This window comes from Tarenaya hassleriana, unplaced genomic scaffold (genome assembly GCF_000463585.1).
Source record: "Tarenaya hassleriana unplaced genomic scaffold, ASM46358v1 Cleome5, whole genome shotgun sequence".
NCBI lineage: Eukaryota > Viridiplantae > Streptophyta > Magnoliopsida > Brassicales > Cleomaceae > Tarenaya > Tarenaya hassleriana.
Window position 1 is genome coordinate 5611333 of NW_010967707.1, and position 17834 is coordinate 5629166.

General features: G+C 37.6%; 4 protein-coding genes across 6 annotated transcripts; 3 read left to right on the plus strand and 1 right to left on the minus strand.

Annotated features, from left to right (window-relative positions):
* The first annotated feature begins 2610 nt into the window (after window positions 1–2610).
* On the plus strand, window positions 2611–4170 carry LOC104827183 (U-box domain-containing protein 21). The gene has a single exon (XM_010560291.1). It carries the CDS (start codon window positions 2755–2757, stop codon window positions 4072–4074), a length of 1320 nt encoding a protein of 439 aa, XP_010558593.1. The 5' UTR covers window positions 2611–2754; the 3' UTR covers window positions 4075–4170.
* A 94-nt stretch (window positions 4171–4264) lies between these two features.
* On the minus strand, window positions 4265–7276 carry LOC104827184 (zinc finger protein 830). Of its 3 annotated transcripts, XM_010560293.1 has the most exons (8): window positions 6836–7276; window positions 6397–6496; window positions 5725–5923; window positions 5329–5602; window positions 5142–5217; window positions 5010–5056; window positions 4586–4795; window positions 4265–4501 (listed from the first exon to the last, which is right to left on the minus strand). In XM_010560293.1, the coding sequence occupies exons 1-7, from the start codon at window positions 6922–6924 to the stop codon at window positions 4609–4611; spliced, it is 972 nt and encodes a 323-aa protein (XP_010558595.1). In that variant the 5' UTR covers window positions 6925–7276; the 3' UTR covers window positions 4265–4501; window positions 4586–4608. The 3 variants fall into 3 exon arrangements, with proteins under 3 accessions (XP_010558595.1, XP_019059642.1, XP_010558594.1); XM_019204097.1 differs by having other exon boundaries at window positions 4265–4795; window positions 5329–5599; XM_010560292.1 differs by having other exon boundaries at window positions 4265–4795.
* A 78-nt stretch (window positions 7277–7354) lies between these two features.
* On the plus strand, window positions 7355–9623 carry LOC104827186 (IAA-amino acid hydrolase ILR1). Its single transcript, XM_010560294.2, has 5 exons — window positions 7355–7802; window positions 8176–8301; window positions 8391–8705; window positions 8775–8903; window positions 9004–9623. Exons 1-5 carry the CDS (start codon window positions 7440–7442, stop codon window positions 9379–9381), a joined length of 1311 nt encoding a protein of 436 aa, XP_010558596.1. The 5' UTR covers window positions 7355–7439; the 3' UTR covers window positions 9382–9623.
* A 1038-nt stretch (window positions 9624–10661) lies between these two features.
* LOC104827187 (probable inactive receptor kinase At5g16590) lies at window positions 10662–13379 on the plus strand. Its single transcript, XM_010560295.1, has 3 exons — window positions 10662–12116; window positions 12431–12748; window positions 12848–13379. Exons 1-3 carry the CDS (start codon window positions 10838–10840, stop codon window positions 13108–13110), a joined length of 1860 nt encoding a protein of 619 aa, XP_010558597.1. The 5' UTR covers window positions 10662–10837; the 3' UTR covers window positions 13111–13379.
* The last annotated feature ends 4455 nt before the right edge of the window (window positions 13380–17834 follow it).

Genomic DNA, 17834 nt, shown 5'->3' on the forward strand with positions numbered 1-17834 from the left:
CAAACACGATCCACCATGATTAAGAGCGTCATGGGAAAAGTGCTTTCTTGTGATATAAGCATCTTTTTTGCTTTAGTTTTTTTTTCTCATATAAGTATATATAATTTTTGTATATCGTCCATATATATATATATATATATATATATGCCCATGAAATAAAGCCACCGAGTGTATCTCGTATCATGGTCACTGCATACGATCAAACATAAAAATGATAATTTCATGCTATATATATATATATATAGGGTCATATGGACCTACGCCTTTCAGACATGCCAATAACAAAATTTCTAGTGTTGTGAATTAAATCATTTCATAGTCCCTCAACATTTGATTGAAATTCCAATTAAAAAAAAACAAAACATCACTTATCGACAATTTTGAAGTTTTTTTTGGTATTATATATCCTCACTCCAAAATTTGGTATTTTTTATGGTATAAAACATTATATATATATATATATATGTATAACAATGCTTTCTATTATCAATATATATATGATCTGAATTTAATGAAAAACGAATGGGGGACCCTACGGAATTGGGAGATTGTACCGTGTGGGAGATGGAACAAGACCTAAGATTGGAGATGGAGGTCTTGTAGTTGTCTCATTAACCTACAACTCTGCCCACAAGCCAAGCCATGACGCTTTCTTTTTCTTCCACATTTTTATTTAATTCTTTATAAATCACACCCTTTTTTTTTCTTTAATTTATAAATGTGAGTCAGGATATCTTGAGTGTGAACTATAAAATAATTCATAACATGTGACTATCAATTTAATATTTTAAAAATCTGATATTAGTAAAAAAAAAATTATCACATTTTCGATCATTTCAATAGTGTATGTATGTACGCATGTGTATATATGTGTATATATATGTGTATGTGTGTATGTATAGAGAGAGAGAGAGAGTGGTGGTGGTGTGGTTAGCACAGGGGAAAAGGGCCATTTATTTGAAAAGAGAGAGATAAATGCGAAGGGACAGAAGAGAACAGAACTTTTCTGGCATTTGCAGAAAAGATAGTCTCTGATGTGAGATGTAAGGAAATGATTTTGTAATCGATTGCTTTATGATTGACCCCTATCTTTTATTTTTATTTTTTATTTACTAATAAATAAATTCGTATAAAATGTTAATTTATCTTTTTACACCTAAAAGTTATTTTCTAAAGCTGTTAAAAGTAAAATCCACCCACAAGGAATAGATATTTTCAAAAAAAGTGCTTTTTTCCAAAGTTCTTTCTCTCTGCTTTCAAAGTCCAATTTTTTTTTTATTTATTTTGTCCGGAATATATGTAACAACAAATTAAAGAAATCAAAAGTCAAGAGAGAAGAAACAAAGCTAGGTATACTATAAAGCTGCATTTCATGGTCATATGGTATTTGCATGCATGCATGCATGCAATGCAGGGACATTAACTAGGTCTCTCTCTCCCTCTCTCTCGTTCAAACCCTATCTCATTAATTTCATAAAGCTAATTAATACTTTTAGGGTTTGGGGACACTTTTGCTTAATTACCCTGCATGATTTTACATATTCCGAAACTGTACCACTAATCATCCAAATGCTTCTTGATATTTACTTCTAAATTATCCTGAGAAATTTTAATTTTTAACAATTTTAGGAACCACCTTTTTTATTCATTATGTGTGTGTATATATAGATGAGATAATTATGATCGAAATGAAAGAAACTCTTTTACATAAAATAATATTTTTTTAATGAAAAACCTCTATATGTATAGGCTGCCAAATAAACCTGGATATTTTACTAAATATATATATTAATTATTTCCGTTATTGCTATTACAAGACAAGGTAAAATTACGAATATATTCTTTTCTTTTTTGCCTCGTGGCACGAATTATTAGTACGTGAACGTGAATTGGGCTCAGGAAGTATAAAGCCCAAAAGTGTAATGGCTTAAGCCCACTTAATAATTATATGTTGGGCTAAAAACCCAATAACAAAACAAAAAGCTCTATAATCATATATTTATATATTTTGAGAATGAAAAATATTATAATTAAAATCGTATGAAAACCCCGTAGGAACGGAGACCAAGTCAACTGGTCTGGTCTGGTCCACTTCTCGACAAATAATACAACTCCGTTTATAATCTGCGTACATGTTTGTCTGATTTCTCATTCCGTACTACGACCGATTGCGTGTTTTTTTTTTTAACAATATTAATTTATAAAACCAAATATTTATAGGATTCAGACGACAAATTAAGATAACTAAACTAAACGTGTCATGTACGGTAATCAAGCTATACGATTGCTTTTATTATATTTAATTACTAATTAACTTTCTAGATCCCTTTAATTACTTAAGGTGTCATAAACTAATTAAATTAAATCAAACTTTGGGTATTTGAAGGTCATAAACTTGGACTCCCAAATATCCAAACGGTCAACGGTCAACTTTCCAAACCGGACCAAAAAAAAGAAAGAAAATCAAGGCGCTCCATTTCATACCTTTCTCACTCTCAGCTATTTCAATTTTCCCCCAAACCTTTGACCCTGACTCGTTCAGCCATATAAGCGTGTATATATATGAACACGTAAACACCATGCTAAACACGTACATGAAAATTCCCTTTGCATATATACATGCGTCTGTGTGTGTATATATATAAACAAGTGTGTGCTTCATCGAATTCAGGTTAATATATCGCCTTCTCTCTTCGACATTAACATCGTCTCTGTCGAATATTTCGCTAGCTGTTGTGGGGTTTATTTGAAGACATGGTGTTACCGTGGAGAAGACACGAGAGGAAGAGACGCCAAGGCAAGAAACTAGAAATCTCCGGCGGGGAAATAAAGATTCCGGCGGATTTCCGGTGTCCCATTTCACTAGATCTTATGAAAGATCCGGTGACTCTATCAACCGGAATAACGTACGACCGGAACAGCATCGAGAGCTGGTTCGAGTCAGGCAAAGACTCATGTCCCGTGACGAACCGAACCCTCGATCACACCAACCGAACCGTACTGATCCCGAACCACACGATGCGTAAGATGATCCAAGAATGGTGCGTGGATCACCGTTCGTACGGAATCGAGCGCATCCCAACGCCACGTGTCCCGTTGACTCCTCGAGAAGTGTCGGAGATTTGCAAGAAATTAATGGAAGCTGTCGTCCGTCAAGACAATGCGAAGTGTTTGGAGATCGTTGGTAAGATCAAGAATCTGGGCAGGGAGAGCGAGAGGAACAAGAAATGCTTGGCTCAGAACGGCGTCGTTTCAGTCCTGTCTTCTTGTTTCGAGAGGTTCTCATCGGCGGCGCGTGAGAGACACATGGCTCTGTTGGAGGAAGTCATATCGGTTCTCGCGTGGCCGCTTCTGGTCCGATCAGAGGGTCTCTCCAAGATCATGGGAACTGCATCCTCTCTACGTTGCATCGTACATTTCTTGAACAGCTCGGATCCCTCGGCGAGACAAAACGCAGCCTTTTTGCTCAGGGAGGTTGTTTCTTCGGACACAAGTTACGCCCGTACACTTACGGACATAGAAGGAGCAAGCGAAGGACTTGTCAACCTTATCCAAAACCCAACTAGCCCCAACTCCACAAAATCTTCTCTAATGGTGATTTATCACATGGCGACAACTAACGACCAGACAGTTTCGAGATTCGTCCAGATGGGTCTGGTCTCGTCGATCACAGAAATGGTTCTGAACACGGAGAAGGGCATTAGCGAGAGAGCTCTAGTTGTTCTCGACGCCATATGCAATGATGAACAAGGAAGAGAGGCAATTCTGAGGAACGACTTGATCGTTCCTCTTCTGGTGAAGAAGATTCTCCGGGTATCGGATTTGGCAACGATGTGTTCGATCTCGATTCTGTGGAAGCTGGGGAAGAAAGAGGAAAGTGTTTTGGTGGAAGCTCTTCAGGTCGGGGCCTTTGAGAAGCTTCTCGTGGTTCTGCAGGTTGGGTGTGAAGGTGAGACGAGAGAGAAGGTGAGCGAGTTGCTCAAGAGATTGAATCTTCTTAGGAACGAGGTTGGGATGAAGTGCGTGGACTCTGATTCATCCATGCGCCTTAAGTATGTGAAAAGGTCATTCTAATGTAAATTGCAATATGTATTATATATTTTTTTTTGTGGGAATATAATTTTTTTTTAGACTGAGATAAAACTAATCGTAGGATTAGAAACAAATTATGAGATTGAAATTAAACTCCCTTTACCGATTGAATTATCTAAGTTGGGTTTGAAAATATAAATTAATTAGATGTATTAAATCAATCCTAACCCACTGACCCAAATTTGTAACTTTATATACAAAAGAGATGCCAAGTCTTCTTCCTTTGCGAGGAAACAAATTTGTAACCACGGTTTTGAAGTTCTACACGTAAGAAGCTGTATAAAACATGTCAAAATTGGCAGAAGAAGAACAAAAGTGTAAAAACAAACTGAATCTGCCTTGGCTTTCTGGTTTGAACATCTCTCTGCTGCTAAAAATCCACAGCTTTCTGCATCTCTGATGTTGAGTCCTTCATGTTACGTATCATATATATCCGTATAAGTTCCATCAAATACCATATTTCTAAATCTTAAAAGAACTGAGAATCGGCTACCGGGGAAAGTTACGGGGCATGATCTAAAGGTGTTGAGCTCTCCAATCAACGGTGAGATTCTCGTCCTCTTCATCGTCACTGGATGATGATGATTCTTCGGCCTTGGCCGCTTTGACGGATGCCTCGGGAATTTTACTGCGTTTGGCTAATCTCGCGGCTTTTAGTTCCATTCTCTTTCTTTTCAAAATTTCTACCCTCTCCTTGTAGGACCTGCATTACATAATCATGCCCGTTTTATGTTTCTCGATATTTGATCCTTTGTGGCAAACATGACATCCTAACAACATGATGGTATGCTCAAGTATCACAATGACGTTTGCCATTTATGGTGCTTCGATAACGTTCTTGCCAAAAACATGCATCGATCAAGAATCCCGAAACAATAAAATCAATTCAACAATTCAGAAGTAATGAAAACAATCACCTTTGCTCCAGTTGTTCCTCCTCTTCTATCATCTCAGCCGCATCAACCTGCAATGCAACTCGGCGTTGAAAGGATGGTAAGTAAAAATGCATTACAAGAACAACTGACATTATAGTAGCACAAGAAACCAACCTCCTCTTCTTCCATGCGGTTATCGACAACCTGTAAATCTTCTTGGATCAACTTCTCAAATTCTTTATATTCATCTCTGCAAATGATTCCACGTTATTAAGGTTCATAAAATGATCCAAGGGGTCTAGATCTGAGATTCTTAGGAGAACTGATATAACCAAAGAGCATAAAAGTGTAAGGAACTCACTTGATATCGGGTTTGACAGGCTTTATTCCACGAGCAAGCAAGTCAGCTTCTTTGTTATCAAAAAATCCCGCTGGAAGGGCTCCCTTTACCACTGGTTTCATTTCTGAGGCAGTAGTCTGTTTAGCTTCACTAGTGGTTTTGGCACTTGAAGAACTTAAATCACTCATCTTTTTATCAAAGAATCCTTCAGGAAGAGACCCTTTGGCGTGCTTGGTTTCTGAACTTGCAGTCTGCTTTGACTTGGTAGCTGTTTCATGGCCAGGTTCAACTTCTACTGCAAGTTTTTACATACAGTCCAGGAAACTTAGTTAAATTACCATTCAAAAATATCAAAAGCATAGGACAACAGTATTTATTACTTCAGGCAAGATGGCAGCTACCAACAAATGTTCTTACCAGCCTTTTTAGTCACAGACTCAGGATTTTCGAAGAAATTTGGAGGAAGCCCAGAAGAAGCCAGAGGTTTAGACGCTTTTTCTGAAGTATCGAAATTTCTTTTCCCAGAATCGGCATTTTCAGTACCTATCGAAGATTCAGACCTCGTGTTGCTAACCCGTTGAGTTCCAGCTGCACTAGCCTTTAAAACACTGATTGCCTGTCCAGAGAGTCATTATCAGGGGTCAGATATTCAGATCAAGGAACGGAAACAGACTTAAGAGCCCAACAATACATGTTCCTACAATAGCCAAACAAAGACAAGATATCTATTTTCATGAACCACATCCCACCAAATCTAACTCCAAAGACCAATCCTTCATGGATGACACCACCAATATGTCAAAAGCTACCCACATACATACATTTTGTGTTTTGAGCCTAGAAACATCAGTAAAGTAGTTTCTACTCTACAATCACATTATAAATAAGCAGCAATTGCTCCAGAAAAGATCGATCAGAGGTAATTTAAGGCCGAGACACTAGCAAAGATACCCCTAGGGCATTCAACTTAATCACTAGATCCCCATAGGCTACAAGTTCAGAGACATGATATTGCAATATCGCATTAAACATCACAATTTCCCCCTCTCAAATCCATCAGAAAAGTATAATAATCAGCATTTGAATTACCTCATGGTGTTTACGAGAAGCTTGGTGGGCATCCCAATAGGATTCAGACTTCAACACAACATTGCATACCCGACACACAGGCTGATCAGATTCATTGTACCTGCAAGTCCAAGAACACAATCTTGATCACTACATGTAATCAACTGCAACTACTTCCCAAAACCAGCTCTAACCAATGAACTCCATGATAGCTGGTCGGTTGTAATAAACCTTACTTACACAAGTCAACTGTTCCGAATTATTGCTAAAACATCTAAACGACTTCGACGGATGTGATAAGAGCCCATATCATAGAACTTGAAAAGAAAGGTTTCAAATAATTGGTAGAATCTATGCGCATCGGAATCGAAACTCGATAATCACTCTCTGTCTTGGACTCTGCGATTGCAAACAAAATTGAACCGCAGAAATCGAAACGAAGAAATCAGAAACAGTTTACCTAACAAGCGGAGAATCTATGCGCGTATCTTTCTTCTTCGCATTGAGTTTAGAACGAAACAGCGCCTTCTTCATCGCTTTAGCATCCATTATCCTTTCCTTCAGATCGATGAAGACGAAACCCAGAAAACACGAAATATCCACCAAAAAAAGGGGAGGGGGGAAGGCGAAACCTAATCTCCCACAGAACCCTAGAGCATGGGATTGAACTCGACCTGTAAGAAAAGAAACTTCAAAACAGATTAACAAAAAAAGAAAGAAAGAAAGAATTGATGAGCATTGTCTTTCTTCTTTAATGGGCCTTTAGTGGGCCTGTAGTGGGTCTATCTGGGCTTTCACCTCTCCCCTCTCTCTTTGATACTAATTGCGAAGTCAAATCCAATTACTCTAATGTGCTAACAAAATAAAGATCCAAACTTTTACCTCTTTTATAATTTTTTGCATATAAATATCCAACTTTTTTTTTTATAGCTGTAACAGAAATACGACGAATAATATAAATATATTATTTAAAATGTGCGTCGTTATCAAGATCAAGCCACTTTGTGTGTACTCCTTGCACACAAAAAGCGAAGCCCAGAAAGATTGCAACTTTCTGAGAAATCATGAAGACGTCAACGATCTCCTTCTTCATCTTCTTCTTCATTTGCTCCGTCCCTTGGTATTCAACTCGGGGCGGTGATCCGGGTTCCGGGTCGGGTCATGCGTCGCTGGCCGGCGGGTTGCTGGAATCCGCAAAGGAACCCGAGTTCTTCGAGTGGATGAGAGGGCTGAGGAGGAGAATCCATGAGAATCCCGAATTAGGGTTTGAGGAATTCAAGACGAGCCAACTCGTCCGAGACGAGCTTGACTCGCTCGGAGTTAAATACAAGTGGCCGGTGGCGAAAACCGGCGTCGTGGCTTGGATCGGATCCGGGTCTAAACCCGTCTTCGGGCTCAGGGCCGACATGGACGCCCTCCCGTTACAGGTCTTTTTGCTTAGGCTCTGTTTCTTTTGTTTGGACGGAGTGTTTCACATCCCACAGTTGCTGTAGCGTCACTCAATTCCCAGACAGAGAAAATCTAAAACTGTTTGATTTTCCGGTCTTGTCAAAATCTGGGGACCATGCCTACAGTGAAATATGGACCATGTAACATTTCGATCAAAAGTTGAATTCACAAAAAAAGATCTCGAAATCTTACGAAGAAAACCCAGAAATCTGGAAACATTTTTGTGATTAAAGATCGAAAAAGAATAAAGGAAATTGAGTTGCAGGTGTTGTCTTGTTGCATTCAAGTGTTCGTTTACAGATAACTCAAAGAAGAATCTTACAGAGAGATTGGGCTTTTATGATATGACAGGAACTTGTGGAATGGGGATCGAAGAGCAAAATCGATGGGAAAATGCACGCTTGTGGTCACGATACTCACGTGGCTATGCTTCTCGGAGCAGCTAAGCTACTTCAGAGCAGAAGACACCAACTTAAGGTATAGAAATTAAACCAGATCAAACGAGTTGATTTATACGATAATGGCGATCTGGGTTGGATCAAGTTTGTGTCTTTTGGTCTGAAAAGGGAACTGTGAAACTGGTGTTCCAACCGGGCGAAGAAGGGTATGCTGGTGCCTACCACATGCTACAAGATGGGATTTTGGATGACTTGGATGGGATTCTCAGCATACACGTCTTGCCGACACTTCCAAGCGGTGGTATTGGCTCCAGGCCGGGCCGAATTCTTGCAGGTGCCGGGCTATTTACCGTCAGAATTCAAGGACAAGGGGGTCATGCAGCTACTCCGCACTTAGCCAAGGACCCTATTCTGGCAGCTTCCTCCTCTGTAGTTGCTCTTCAACAGATAGTTTCTCGCGAAATGGATCCTCTTGAATCAGGGGTAAGTCTGATTTTTTTTTCCAAGACATGTATGCCGTTGATGAATTCTGTATCGTATGAAAATATTCAGGTGGTAACAGTTGGCTACATTGAAGGAGGTCATGCTCAGAACGTAATTCCAGAAACGGCTAAATTCGGGGGAACCTATCGAAGCTTGAGCAACGAGGGCCTTTTACACATCCAGAAACGAATCAAAGAGGTAAAAAGAATTGGCCTTAGGAACAGCACCATCTTGTAGAGGAATGGCCTGCAAGTACACCTTCTTTGATTGAGGTTTTATGTGTAATATGTGCGAACAGATCGTGGAGGCACAAGCATCGGTCCATCAATGCAGAGCAGAGGTAGATTTCGAGGAAAAAATGCCATCTCTCCACCCGGTTATGATGAACGACGAGGGATTATACGAGCACGGGAAGGAAGTGGCGGAAGCCTTGGTTGGGGAGAAGAACTTCCACGATTTTAAGGTGACGATGGGCGGAGAAGATTTCAGCTTCTTCACTCAGAAAACATCGGCAGTTATATTCGTCGTCGGGATAAAGAACGAGACTCTCGGGTCCGGCAAGTCACTGCACTCGCCCTACTTCTTCGTCGACGAGGAAGCTCTCCCCGTTGGAGCTGCCTTCCACGCTGAAATGGCGATGTCCTATTTGGATAAACACAGTGTTCAGACCGAGTAGAAACTGAAGTAGTTACCTCAGTTGTTGTGTCTGAGAATTGTAATAATCTGGGAGATTACTGCGAGAAGTATATGCAGAATCGTAGTAATCCATCCTTGTTGCCTTCTTCATGGTCTAAAGTTGGAGAGGGAATATCGGAGAGGTGGTATGACTTGGTTTGGATATTTCGGGTTTGGTTCGGTTTTATTTGGATTCGACTCTTTTGGTTTTAGAATGTTTATATTTGTTCGGTTTTCGATTTCTTTCGGTTTCCAATGATAAAATATTTCATTTTTAAATAAATTTTTTGACTTTTCTATTATTTTTATATTTTATCCAGATTTGATTTTTTTTAATAATATCTTAATGACGCGTTCAAAAGAAATGGGCTCTGAGGGATATTGGACTAGTGAAAATTTTGGATTTTGGATATAGAAATTTTGTAATTGGGCTTTACAATGTTCAAGAAGGTAAGTACTAATTGTCTTATTTTGTAATTGTGACCGACCATTTATGTTTCTAAATTTAATAACCATAAAACTAAGATTGCAATTTTTGCCTTGTAATCATTGGCATTACTATATATTTTGTGTTTTCATTGAATATACACATAGATTTTTTTATTTCTATTCATGTGAATATTTTTTTTTTCTAATGATGTAAGTAAATTATTCCACGTTGTGCTATTATTCAGATGAAAGATTTATTCCATGCTTTTTCTAAGGGAAAATCCCAAAAAAAACACTGAATTTTTCAATTTTAACAAAAAAAATATTGAATTTTATTTTTTATCAAATAAACATTAAACTTTTTAAGTTTGACAAAATAAACACTTAACTCTTCAACGATTGTCAAAATAAATAAAATGACTGACGTGGCACAATCAGATGCAAACACGTCAGATTATTTTTCTTAGTTTTTTTTTACAATCGAAAAAAGTTCATGTATTTTTTTGGATCACTAAAAAAATTTATTGTTTTTTTGGTAATCGGAGAAAAATTCATGTATTTTTTGGATCACTTACAAAATTCAGTGTTTTTTTAAATTCATTTAAAAAGTTTAATGATGTAAGTAAATAATTATGCATCTGATCCACAATTTGTGAACCTAAACCACCGAGTCAAAACCTATTAAAGCACAACGGTCCAATAATTCTGAATATAATACTATAAAATTGGAAACACCATCTGCATCTAATCTTTTGTGTCTGTAACCGGCAGTTAATACTAAGAATTTTTTTTGTAATAAAGGAAAAATTCGACAAGTAACTTTCTTCGTTTGTGCATTTATAGTCTCTCTCTCTTCTTCTCTCTCCTGCCTCCTCCTGCGATTTTCTCTCTCTTTCTCTCTACCCAAACACTGTTCTGCGCGTCGCCGAAAAGTGCAAAGATTTCCGAGAATTCCTCGGATACCCATTTTCCCAATCTTTCTCGAGAAAAAAGAAAAAAAAAACGACAGTCACTGCTCGACGTAGAAGATGAAACTCAAACCTAAACTTCCGGTTGCCGGAGCTCTCGCCGCCGTCTTCTTGCTCTGTCTCACGACGGTTACTTCAGATCTGGAATCCGACCGTCGCGCTCTAGTCGCCCTCCGCAATGGTGTCCATGGCCGACCACTTCTCTGGAACATCTCCGCGCCTACATGCACTTGGGGTGGGGTCCACTGCGATGGTGATCGGGTCACGGAGCTCCGATTGCCCGGTGTGGGCATGGCGGGTCCGTTACCCATCGCCATTGGCAACCTCACACAGCTTCGGACACTCTCCATTCGTTTCAACGCGCTCACGGGTCCAATCCCTCCGGATTTCGCCAACCTTACGCTTCTCCGATACTTGTACCTTCCTGGGAATGCATTTTCCGGCGAGATTCCGACGTTCCTCTTCACTCTCCCGAACCTGATCCGGATCAACTTGGCTCAGAACAACTTCTCGGGTCGGATCCCCGACAACGTGAACTCGGCGACCCGGCTGGCTACTCTTTACTTGGAGGGAAACCAGCTGACGGGTCCCATCCCGGAGATTACGATCCCGCTTCAGCAATTCAACGTGTCGTTCAATCAACTAAACGGGTCGATTCCAAATCGATTATCGGGCATGCCCAGAAACGCTTTCGAAGGAAACTTACTCTGTGGCAAGCCCTTGGACCCTTGCGGCAGCGGCGGCGGTGGCAACAACAACACCGAGTCGCCGGCGCGAAAAAGCGACAAACTGTCTGGCGGAACAATCGCTGGAATAGTGATCGCCTGCGTTTTCGGATTGTTGTTGATTCTGCTGATTCTGTTCCTTCTCTGCAGAAAGAGAAAGAAAGAGGAGAACATCGAACCAAGAAGCGTCGAACCTCCTGTCGCAACTTCGGCGGCTGCGGCGGCGAAGCAGACTGTGGCTGATGTCCCACCGCCAGCGAAGGCTGCGGAGCCGGAGCGGGCGAGCTCTGCGGTGAGTAAAGATCTGGTGTTCTTCGTGAAATCCTATGGGGAATTCGATCTCGACGGATTGTTGAAGGCATCGGCCGAGGTGTTGGGGAAAGGTACATTTGGTTCTTCGTACAAGGCAAGCTTCGACCATGGATTAGTGGTGGCTGTCAAACGATTAAGGGACGTGGTCGTGCCGGAGAAAGAGTTCAGGGAGAGATTGCAGTTTTTGGGATCGTTAAGCCATGTGAATCTGGTGACATTTCTTGCTTACTATTTCAGCCCTGACGAAAAGCTTCTTGTGTATGAGTTCATGCCCAGAGGAAGCTTGTCCGCTCTTTTGCACGGTAAGAAGTCCCCCCTCCCAAAAAAAAAAAAGTTTCAATCTTTTCTTGATTTACACCGAACCCATAACTGAATTGTGCCAATACGTTTACTGTTTGATTCAATCTTTAGTTTAGTGAAGATATTTCGCAAAGGGTATTGATCATTAGTACTTGTCACACCTCTCATCATGATCTTGCTTGCTTGCTACTGGTTTTTGGCAATGAGGGTATTTAGTCCTATCCGACAGTATTGATCCAGTAAGGTTTGAGCTCGAGTTCGAGTTCTCTAATGGCTGTATCAGTTTTAAGACCATCTATATACATTTTGCTTACAGGAAACAAAGGAGGAGGAAGGTCTCCACTAAATTGGGAAACAAGAGCAGGAATAGCCCTAGGAACAGCCAGAGCCATAAGCTACATCCATTCCCTCGACACCACCACCTCCCACGGGAACATCAAGTCATCAAACATACTATTGTCCGAATCTTACGAGGCTAAGGTCTCTGACTACTGTCTAGCCCCTCTCATCACTCCAACCTCCACTCCGAACCGTATCGATGGCTATCGTGCCCCTGAAGTCACTGACGCTCGCAAAATCTCCCAGAAAGCTGATGTCTACAGCTTTGGTGTCCTCCTCCTGGAGTTGCTCACAGGTTACAACCCGAAAATTTTGAATCTTTTTTTTTTTGAACCAAAGAGTCTCCAAATGTAATATATATAGATCCGGGCGTTGATCTGGAGTGAATTTTCAGGCAAGTCACCGACCCAGCAGCAGTTAAACGAAGAAGGCGTAGACTTGCCGAGATGGGTTCAGGCTGTGGCCGAGCAACAATCTCCTTCTGATGTGTTTGATCCTGAGCTCACACGTTATGAACCAGAGGGCAATGGCAACGAGAACATGATCCGATTATTGAAGATCGGTATCAGCTGCACGGCTCAGTATCCCGACAAACGTCCGTCCATGGATGAGGCTACCAGGCTCATCGAGGAGGTTTCACGTTCGCCTACTGGCTGATCCCGGGGCCTAAATTGATCATTTTCAAACTATTGGGTCCAATTTCAATTTCATTGATAGTTTCCACGGTGTCCACCTTTGTCTTCTATTCCTTGTTCTTTTTTTTTTCTCTCTAGCTGTTTGCTGATTCTTGGGGGGCTCATTGCTCCAATTGAGATCTTGATAATTCTTTTTGTTTGTTTTTTTAATTTTGGTTTTGCGAATTTCATAAAATGTTCATAAACAACGTTTCTCTTATTTTTATTATAAATATAAATATCATTGGTTGAGTGTGGGGCTTTTTGTGTCACATCCTTTTATTCCAATGCCCGCCCCATCTATTTGAATATATTAATTATATATTTCCTTGTTCTTACCAACTCATAAAAACGACATAAAAATAATATTTTTAAGTAAACCGGTCGAAGTTGTTTTTTTTTTTAAATGGGTATGAAAACGGCCTCACGTTAAAAAGACAAAAGATTTCATGTCTCCCTTTATTTTCAAGTTTTCTTACCAAAAAGCATATTCAATAAGATTACATAAATATGTGCTACTCAAAAATTTAAAAGTTCAATCCACGCATGTATTTTGAAATTTTTGCTGTTGGAAATGTAAACATGTAACTTGGATTGTTGTTTTTAAAATATACATAGTATATTTCATAAAAATCTGTAAAGAACTCAAGATTTATACAATTTAAAAAAAAAAAAACACTAATTGAGGATGTATATTTTTAGGCGAGGGGTCTATTCAAAGGCCCGACGAGTTCCTTATAGTTGAAAGTCGCAAATCAGCTCCACCTTTCCAATAATTAAAATTTTAATTAATCATCATTGTTTCTAGTCTAACCCTAAATCTACATTTACAAAAAAAAAAAATATTTTGCTTTGCTTCATTTTAATTTTTTGTTTATCAATTTGTATTGCTTGAGATGTAAATACAATTGGTTGTTGGTTTAGTTTGAAAGTTTTAGTGAAACTGATGAGAATTTCTTTTTCTTTTTCTTTTGGGTCTACCAAATGTCCATTTCCTTTCAGTGGTCATGATGCCATCACCGAATTCAAGGGAAAAAATATATATGAATATTAATTTTTAAAATATAGTTAAAAATTTGATAAAATATTCTGATAAAAAAAATTTGTAAACCTACTTTTGATCACATTAGTTACGAATTACAAGAAAAATAATTGAGCCAATTTCTGGTGAAATGTGAACAGTGAGTCAAAGATATTATATATATGTGTGTGTGTGTGTGAAACGTTGGTTATATATTCATGTGGTATATATAATTTAGATTCGTATAAGGAATCTGGGTGGAGTTATGTCATGCGAAGGAAAATAAATTAAAATAAAAAGCTTTCATAATTGTGGAATAACAATAACAAAAAATAATAAATAAATGGATAATATAATTGTTGTCACCTATTTGATATAACGCCGAATCATAGACACCACATTTTCTATATATCTCTAACCCATATCCATCACGTGGATTCACATGCACATGTATGTATGTATGTATGTATGTATGTATGTATGTATGTATGTATGTATGTATGTATGTATGTATGTATGTATGTATGTATGTATGTATGTATGTATGTATGTATGTATGTATGTATGTATGTATGTATGTATGTATGTATGTATGTATGTATGTATGCAACTTATAAATATTTTATAGATGTCGACTCTGTCAAATCTAATATACATTACACACATTTAATTTACAGCTTGCAGCTCGTTTTCCTTTGAATGAATAAAATTAAATGCCAGCTAAATCATTAATAATTTATTCCTTCATGTTTTTAGCATAAAGTCGAAATTGAGAATGGTTGGCGAATATATAAAGCTAATTATAATAATTCAACCGGGAATTAATTACTATTATTATGATAAAGAAAGTGAGCTGTTAAATAAAATTAGAAGGGAGACAACATATGCGTGATGGGGCATGACGGCCACGGTGTGACACCATGCGAAGCCATCGTTCTGTGCTCTTTATATTATATATATTCATGCACATGAAAATTTTGATAAATTATAATAACAAAAACTTACCGAGTCGATCTTGTAATCTAATTTGAAATGATTATTATCCCTCCATATACATATACATGTATTGTGCCATATGGGTTTTTGTTATCAGTGTAAACTGAAAATTTTGTTTCTATTAAATTATTTGAAACAAGTCCATAACCAAATCAATGAAAGTAAATATATTTTTCTTTTGTAGTAAAAAAAATAACAATCAAATGCTTAGGTTTTTCAATTATAATTTTATATTTCAACAGCAACAAATTTCTGCATATAAGTATTTTAATTTTAACATCAATAAAAAAAAATTACGAATGCACTCATGAGATTCATATATAAATAAAATTATTTTGATAGGGATTTGGTCATGGGCCTTCAATTTTGTTATAGCAAAAATTATATATTGAGAGCCCTTGGAGAACTATGAATGAAATGAAACAAGCTTCAGTAAAACGGGCCTAACAGTCCATTAAGTGGCAAAATTACAAAAATAACCCCAAATATCTATCTTGACTTCAAGGGATGACCCTCTAGGTTTAGGGTTTTTAAAAAAAAACTAAAATGACGAAAAAACTAGTTTGTCCTTAAAAAATTGAATACGTGACAACTCTTTATATAATGAAAAAAAACATTTGAAAAATTTACTCTCTCACTTTTTTTTAAAAAAAATTCAAAACACATTTTTTTCTTTTTCTCTCCAAAGAGATTTCGTTGGCGATTCTAACAACAAATTTTCCAATTTCCGTCTTATACTCGACATATTTATCTACTATGACGAGATCTGACATTTCAAAGTTGAAGAATTTGAGAATGCATGAAAAGTGTTCGATAAAAATCCTCAGAAAAATTTTGGCTCTTAAAACGTCATACTGGTCATATCGGTTAGACTTTGGTCATACCGATTAGATTTTGGTCAGACGTTCACAATTTAGTCAGTCGGTCACACTTTGAGTGAATATGACTTATGTTAAGAGATTTTTCTATACATGGAATTAGATCATCAAAACGATGAAATGTATTCTTGTATTCCTTATACAATTGTTTGAATCGTTTAAACTTAATTTAGACCTTTATTTTTCGTGTAAAAAAATGGTCATACCAAACACACTTTGATAAGACGGTCAGACATTAAACATACAGTCAGAATTTGGTCAGACGGTCAGACTTCTTAAAAATTGATGAATTTATCATTTTAAAAGTGTTAATATGATATAATAATAATCTCATATAACACATTTTTTAAATTTAAAATCGGTCAGACGGTTAAACTTTGGTCAAACCGATGATACTTTGATGAGACGATCAGACTTTGGTCATACGGTCGGACTTTGGTCATACCGATCATATTTTGATCATATCATTAGACTCGTCATAGGATTATACGAGTCAGACTAGTATGACTTTTTCAAAAATGATGAAATTATGAATTTAAAAGTGTAGATCAAACATATTCTTCTTATATTGAATTTTTGGCTTATTAGGGTTTCACTTCGATTCGATTCGAAGGAACAATATCATTTAAGCTTACATTCGTCAAACTTTTCCTCTAGAACGAGATCCGACACACCAAAGTTGAGGAATTTGAGAATGCATGGAAAGTGTTTGATGAAAATCCTCAAAGAAATTTTGGCTATTGAAATATCACATCGGTCAAACCGATCTGATTTTGTTTATGGTGTCAAGAACAGCGGTGTCATCAACAACTCCTTCCAAAGAGACCTAAAGTAATAGTAGTGGTTATGTAACACATTGAGTACAATTGATTTATGTCGAAAGATTTTTTTCTACGTAAAATTAGAACTCCAAAACGATGCAAAAGTAATTTTATAATCCCTATACAACTTTTCGAATCGTTTAGATTTAATTTAGGTATTTTTTTCGTACCCAAATGGTCAGACGGTCATACGGTCATACCTTGGTCAGACGGTGTGACTTGTTCGAAGTTTCAGAATTCATCGTTTTAAAAGTGTTAATATTGTAATAATCACATCATATTACAAATATTTCAAGTTCAAATCGGTCGTATCAATATGGATTGAGTATATTTTTTGTTTGTCAATGTATCTCCTTCTAAAGAAGACCTAAAATAATAGTAGTGTTTACGTAACAAATTGAGTACAATTGATTTATGTCGAAAGATTTTTTTTTCCACGTGAAATTAGAACTCCAAAACGATGCAAAAGTAATCTTATAATCTCTATACAACTTTTTGAATCGTTTAGATTTAATTTAGGCATTTTTTTCATACCCAAATGGTCAGACGGTCATACGGTCATACATTGGTCAGATGGTCAGACTTGTTTGACATTGCAAGATTCATCGATTGAAAAGTGTTAACATCGTAATAATCATATCGTATGACCGATTTCTAGTTGAAATCAGTCACAGCAATATGGATTGAACATCTTTTTTGGATGTCAAAGTAATTCTTTTCAAAGAAGACCTAAACTACTAGTAGTGTTTGTGTAACACATTGGATACAATTGACTTATGTTGGTAGATTTTTTTTCCACATGAAATTAGAACTCCAAAACGATAAAAAAGTATTCTTGTGACTCTTATACAACTTTTCTAATCGTTTGAATTTAATTTAGGTCTTTTTTTTCGTACCCGAATGGTCAGACGATCAGACGGTCAGATGGTCACCTTGGTCAGACGGTAAGACTTGTTCGAAATTGCATAATTCATCATTTTAAAAGTGTTAA

Coding starts and splice junctions, on each gene's coding strand:
- LOC104827183 (XM_010560291.1), top strand. CDS start 2,755: ATGGTGTTACCGTGGAGAAGACACGAGAGGAAGAGACGCCAAGGCAAG.
- LOC104827184 (XM_010560293.1), bottom strand. CDS start 6,924: ATGGATGCTAAAGCGATGAAGAAGGCGCTGTTTCGTTCTAAACTCAAT. Junction 5,603..5,724: donor GTCTGTGACTAAAAAGGCTG/GTAAGAACATTT, acceptor AAAAACTTGCAG/TAGAAGTTGAACCTGGCCAT. Junction 4,796..5,009: donor GAGGAACAACTGGAGCAAAG/GTGATTGTTTTC, acceptor TATGTAATGCAG/GTCCTACAAGGAGAGGGTAG.
- LOC104827186 (XM_010560294.2), top strand. CDS start 7,440: ATGAAGACGTCAACGATCTCCTTCTTCATCTTCTTCTTCATTTGCTCC. Junction 7,803..8,175: donor TGGACGCCCTCCCGTTACAG/GTCTTTTTGCTT, acceptor ATGATATGACAG/GAACTTGTGGAATGGGGATC. Junction 8,904..9,003: donor TCCAGAAACGAATCAAAGAG/GTAAAAAGAATT, acceptor ATGTGCGAACAG/ATCGTGGAGGCACAAGCATC.
- LOC104827187 (XM_010560295.1), top strand. CDS start 10,838: ATGAAACTCAAACCTAAACTTCCGGTTGCCGGAGCTCTCGCCGCCGTC. Junction 12,117..12,430: donor CTTGTCCGCTCTTTTGCACG/GTAAGAAGTCCC, acceptor TTTTGCTTACAG/GAAACAAAGGAGGAGGAAGG. Junction 12,749..12,847: donor CCTCCTGGAGTTGCTCACAG/GTTACAACCCGA, acceptor GTGAATTTTCAG/GCAAGTCACCGACCCAGCAG.